We start from the raw sequence: 5346 nt of genomic DNA on the forward strand, positions 1-5346 counted from the left end.
CATTGGCACTTTGTACTTCAAAATAGATTGGATCAATCACTCTCACACTCCCTCAAAAACTGAAACAAAAAAGAAAATAAAGAAAAGAAAATAGAACAGATGGAGGGTTGAGAATGGTGAAAGAGAATAATGGAATGGGTATCTCACCCCTTAGGTTTTGGGTATCACACCCCTCAAGGGTTTATGCATCTCACCTCTCAATAAGAGCCTTTCAGCCAAAGAGTGTTCACTTAATAAATTCATTAATCAAGTCTCCCTCAGTTACAATCAGTTAGCCTCTTAAATAGGCACATAAGCTCCTTCATAATAGAAGGTTACAAAGTAGGAAACTAACAAGAAGAGGAAAGTAAGTAACTAGGAAACTAACAACTAAAAAATTCCTAAACTAATTACTTGTCTATCAAAAGATTCTAAACACCAAAAAGGTAACAAATCCTTGAAGAAATAATGGGCTGGTTGCTGTTCATGTGAACAGTAACTTCATTTATTTTCCTCCATTTGTATCTTTATATTAAGGAAAGATAGCACTCAAACTGAAAGCAGTAGATATTTTCTTGAATATTCTAACAGTTGTTGCTGCCTTTCTTGAGATTGGGTCGATGGATAGAAAGACTGCTGCTGAGCTGGTCAGAAGGACCCAAAAGGGCTGAATCTAGGCTGAAATCTGCAGATCGATGGGGGTTGGAATGGCCTGGCTGAACCAAGGCTGGGCTTGGTTTGATGGGGCTAACAGCCCCTTCCTTGTGCAAGTCTGATCTACATCAATGTTTCCTCCCACAAAAGTACCATAACCTGTAGTGGATCGCTGATCATTTGGAGAGTGGCCCAATCAGCATTAGTAAAGGCCTCAACTCTGAGATGATCGTGAGAAGATAAAATGATCCCCTTTCCTGGTGTAGACTTTAGGTATTGCAGGATCCAAAATACAACCTCAAAGTTTGTAGAATAAGGGTAGTGCATATACTGGCTTACCAAGCTAACTGCAAAGGAAATGTCTGGACAAGTATGGGCTAATCAACGCCTTCCAACCAATCTTTGATACTGCACCTTATCCACTGGATCTCCATTCTTACTGGAGGGATGAGCATTTGCTTTTGGGGGAGTATTTCACAAGGTTACATCCAAGCAATCCCATTGTGTATAAGAGATTGAGATTGTACCTCTGTTGAGACAGAAAAATACTCTTGGTGGAACGGGCAACCTTAATCCCAAGAAAGTAATGCAACTTACTTGAATCCTTGATCTCAAACTCCTGACCTAGGTAGGTCTTCAACGAGAAATTTCCTATGTGTCATCCCAGTGACAACATTGTTGTCATTCGTCAACATGCACGATGAGGATGACGATCTTGGAACCAGATTGCTTGGTGAACAGGGTATGCTCAACATTTCTTTGGGAATAAAAAATAGACACCATGGCTTTGTGAAATCTCCCAAACCAGACACGTGGAGACTGCTTCAGCCCATATAATACTCACTTGAGCTTACAAACCTTGCCTTGGTTTTTGCACAAGACACTCAGGAGGAATTTTCTTATATACTTCCTCTGCTAGTTCACCATGGAGGAAGGCATTCTTAACGCCAAGCTACTGCAAGGCCCAATCGAGGTTCACTATAGAGATTCACACGAATGGTGTTCATTTTTGCCATGGGAACAAACGTCTCCTGGTAATTGAGGTCATAGATTTGAGTAAATCCTCTAGCTACCAACCATGCCATGTATTTGTCTACAATTCCATCCATATTCTGTTTCACAATAAAGACCCATTTGCAGCTCACTGTCCTCTGTTGGGGAGGAAGAGGTACCAAGTCCCAAGTGTCATTCTTTTTTAGACCTTGCATCTCATCATCCATGGCTGCCTTCCACCGCGGCTTTTTAATTTCTTCCTGTCAATGATGAGGAATGGAAACCGAAGACAAGGAGGACACAAACGTATGATATGAAGGAGAAAGAGAGAGATACGAAACGACCTTAGCAATAAGATGTTGTGTACAAGCTCTTGTTCCTTTTGGAACAACAATAGGTAAATTGAGAGAGGGGTCAGAAAGTGAATTAGAAACAATAGGAGCATCAAAAGGAGCATTTCCTGGTAGAGGGGTAGGTTTACATCAGGAAATGGCAGTTGTCTTGATTTGGCAGGTGCTGTTGTGGTGGTATCTATTTGTTGGTCATGATTCTGACGAACATACACTTTCATGGGTAAAGCTGTGGACTGAACTGGTGTCTTCCCTTGAAGATAAGTATCAATAGGAGTAGTATCAAGGATAGGAACAACCAGAGACGACACATCTTGACCAAATAGAGAAGATCCCCCCATGAAGAGGTGCCAAAGAGAAGTAAGCAGTAGACTCATGGAACATGACATCCATAGGAACAAAAGAGCTGACGAGTTGGTGGATGATAGCACCGGTACCCTTTTCGGTAGCAAAATAGCCAACAAACTCGCACTTGAGTCCCTAGGGGTCTATTTGCCATGATGATGATTTCAAGAAAAACAAATACAACCAAATACTTTTGGAGGTATAAGAAATGTGGAGTAACCCTAGAGAACTGTAGTAGGAGCTATAAATTGAGCACACAAGTGGGCATCCGAGTGATGAGATAAACAACAATCATCACAAAATCATTCCAATATGTAGAAGGGATATTCATCTCAAAGATAAGAGCACGGGCCACTTCCAAAAGATGTCTGTCTTGTGTTTAGCTACACCATTTTGAGCCAGTGTATCAACACAACTGTTTTGATGAAGAATTCCATTGGCAGCAAGGTGGGACTTGAACGAACCCTCCATATATTCCTTACCATTGTCACTCCAGAGAATCTTGGTGTTGGAGTTAAATTGTGTAAGAACCATGTTGTGAAAGAGTTGAAAGCACTAGAACACCTCAATCTTGTGGCACATCAATTATATCCATGTAACCCGTTTATGGCAGTCAATAAAGGTCACAAACCAGTGATAAGCATGAATGGAAGTACAATGGGCAGAGCCCCAAACATTAGAGTGTATCAAACATAATTGAACTTTTTATTAAGACTGGAATAAACAAACTGAGTTTCCTTTGCCAACAGGCATCACAAAAAAAATCTCAGTTCTTACAATGCTGAAATAAATGAGGAAAGATTCTAACCAAAGATCCAATTGGTGGATGTCCTAAACGTCGATGCCAAATAAGTAACTCAGAAGCGGAAGCGGAAGGAGAACAAGTTTGATGAGCTTGACCAACTGAAGAAGTATCATTGTCAAGCAAATAGAGACCACTGTGCAGCCAACCAGCGGAAGCAGAAGGTAAACAAGTTTGATGAGCTTGACCAATTGAAGAAGTATCATTGTCAAGCAAATAGAGACCACCGTGCAGCCAACCACTGCTAATCGTTCGCTTTGTTATTAGATCCTTAAAAACACAGTGAGATGAAAAAGTAGTCACTCTACAATTCAGATCATTGGTAAGACGACTAATAGAGAGAAGATTGGTAGAAAAATCTAGAACATGAAAAACATATGCTAGAGGTAAGGAAGGAGAGCAATGCATAGAACCATTTATAGAGACAGAGCAGAGGGAAACATCTGCAACCTTGACTTTGTCCTTACCTGAATAGGGAGAATACTGAAAAATAGAGTAGAAGAACCATTCATATGATCAATGGCACCAGAGTCACAGGAGGAGGAGTCATTGGCTAGGGTAGAGATCCCAAGGATGATCTCACTACTCTGATATCATGATCGAATGTGAGGACTGCTTGGTCTATCAATGTTACAGTCCTTTTATTTATAATAAGTTAATTAAGTTGGAAGTAAGAGATATTAGGGTTAGAGATGAGGAAGATGAAGAGAAGAGAGGAAGGAAGAAGAGGGAGAGAAGCTGAGAGAAGAAAGAGGTAAAAGAGTGCAAATCGTAGGAGAGCATTTTTCTCTTCCCACCTATATTAGGTTCAAACTACTAAGTTAGGGAAATTACATAGGCCTCCCTAAGGAGGTAAAAAAGAAAAGGATAATACAACTTAGGACAACATAATATAAAGACAGTTCCTAAAGTACCCCTATTACATAAACTTGAGCAAATTATAGGTACAAGTACTATAATACCGTAAATAATATCCCTGAGGACATAGTTACCCTTCTACCTGTATTACAAGTTTACAACACTACCAAATCAGTTCTAATATGGTCATTCCTTAATTTATCATTTCTAGCATCGATCTCAACATTCTCATCTTTGCTACACTTAGTTTATCTATATGATGCTTCTTAACTACCCAACATTCCGCCCCATACATTTAAGCTGATCATAGGACTGTCCTATAGAATTCCTTTAAGCTTAAAGGAATACGTCAGTCACACAACATTCCGGATGTACCTCTCCATTTCATCCACCCCACTTTAATTCTCTATGAAACATCAGCCTCTATATCAACTTCTTTTTTTTTTTGATAAATTGTCACCTTCTTTATTTATGGTTGACCACGGATATCCAAAATAATCACTTTGCGGTATTTTCTTTCCTTAATTTTTTCCATTTCGTTATGCATCTTAGTGTAACTAAAGATACACACCATATACTCTGTCCTTCATAAGCAATTGGCTAGCACTTTCCTATTTTCAGACAAGTTGTGGCTTCAAATCACTTCACATGCATTTCAATACCTTTTTAGAAGGGATTTGAACCAGGCAGTTTATCCAGTTTTCAGTCAAGGCAGTTCCACATCTTGATTGAATAAAAAGAGTAGGTGGTTTCAGTTATGTCCGGTTCAGTTGCTTGTTCAATCCAGTTGTACACTATGGGTACATCTTAACTGTAACAGATTGTAAATGTTTTTTCAGTTTATAGAAATCATAGAAAAGTTGTTTGCAATTTATATAAAGAAACATCCAAACTTAACCAATAAATAATTAAATCGCTAATGGGGTTTCCAATGAGGTTTGGTCCCCCCATCCTTTCCCTCTGTTTGACATCTGGTCCTCCCTCCCCCCCTCTCCCCCTTGGTCATCAAGGAAGAGGTGACAAAGTCATCTGGTCCCCCCTTCAAGCATCTTCAGCTCCTCAGCTTGGGATTTTGTTTGTCCTCACAATCCCCTTGTCCCTTGGTGTAAGATTGTTTTGTTCAAAGTTTATATCTCCCACCATAGTTTCACTGCCTGGGGCCCCCTCTCCAATTGCCTCCCCACCCAATCCTTTCTCCTTTACTGGCATATTCAAGTTCCCCTGGCTTATTGTCTCTGTTGGAATGTGGTGGAGGACCTTGACTATCTCTTTTTCTACTGCCCCTTCTCTTCCTCTATCTGGAAAAGAGCCCTTAGTATTTGTTGGCTTGGTAAAAGAAGAGTTCTTCCCCCTCCTTAGGGAGTG

At 40.1% G+C, this 5346-nt stretch overlaps 1 protein-coding gene across 1 annotated transcript; it reads right to left on the bottom strand.

Annotated features, from left to right (window-relative positions):
• Positions 1-1574: 1574 nt before the first annotated feature.
• On the bottom strand, positions 1575-2317 carry LOC122063694 (uncharacterized mitochondrial protein AtMg00820-like). Its single transcript, XM_042627386.1, has 2 exons — positions 2108-2317; positions 1575-1886 (listed from the first exon to the last, which is right to left on the bottom strand). Exons 1-2 carry the CDS (start codon positions 2315-2317, stop codon positions 1575-1577), a joined length of 522 nt encoding a protein of 173 aa, XP_042483320.1.
• Positions 2318-5346: the final 3029 nt, after the last annotated feature.

This window comes from Macadamia integrifolia, unplaced genomic scaffold (genome assembly GCF_013358625.1).
Source record: "Macadamia integrifolia cultivar HAES 741 unplaced genomic scaffold, SCU_Mint_v3 scaffold1423, whole genome shotgun sequence".
Classification (NCBI taxonomy): Eukaryota; Viridiplantae; Streptophyta; class Magnoliopsida; order Proteales; family Proteaceae; genus Macadamia; species Macadamia integrifolia.

Bases quoted from the DNA above. Each gene is read 5' to 3' on its own strand.
- LOC122063694 (XM_042627386.1), bottom strand. From the start codon at position 2,317: ATGGGGGGATCTTCTCTATTTGGTCAAGATGTGTCGTCTCTGGTTGTT. The intron at 1,887-2,107 runs GTAAACCTACCC...CATCATTGACAG, and splicing joins GACAACTGCCATTTCCTGAT to GAAGAAATTAAAAAGCCGCG.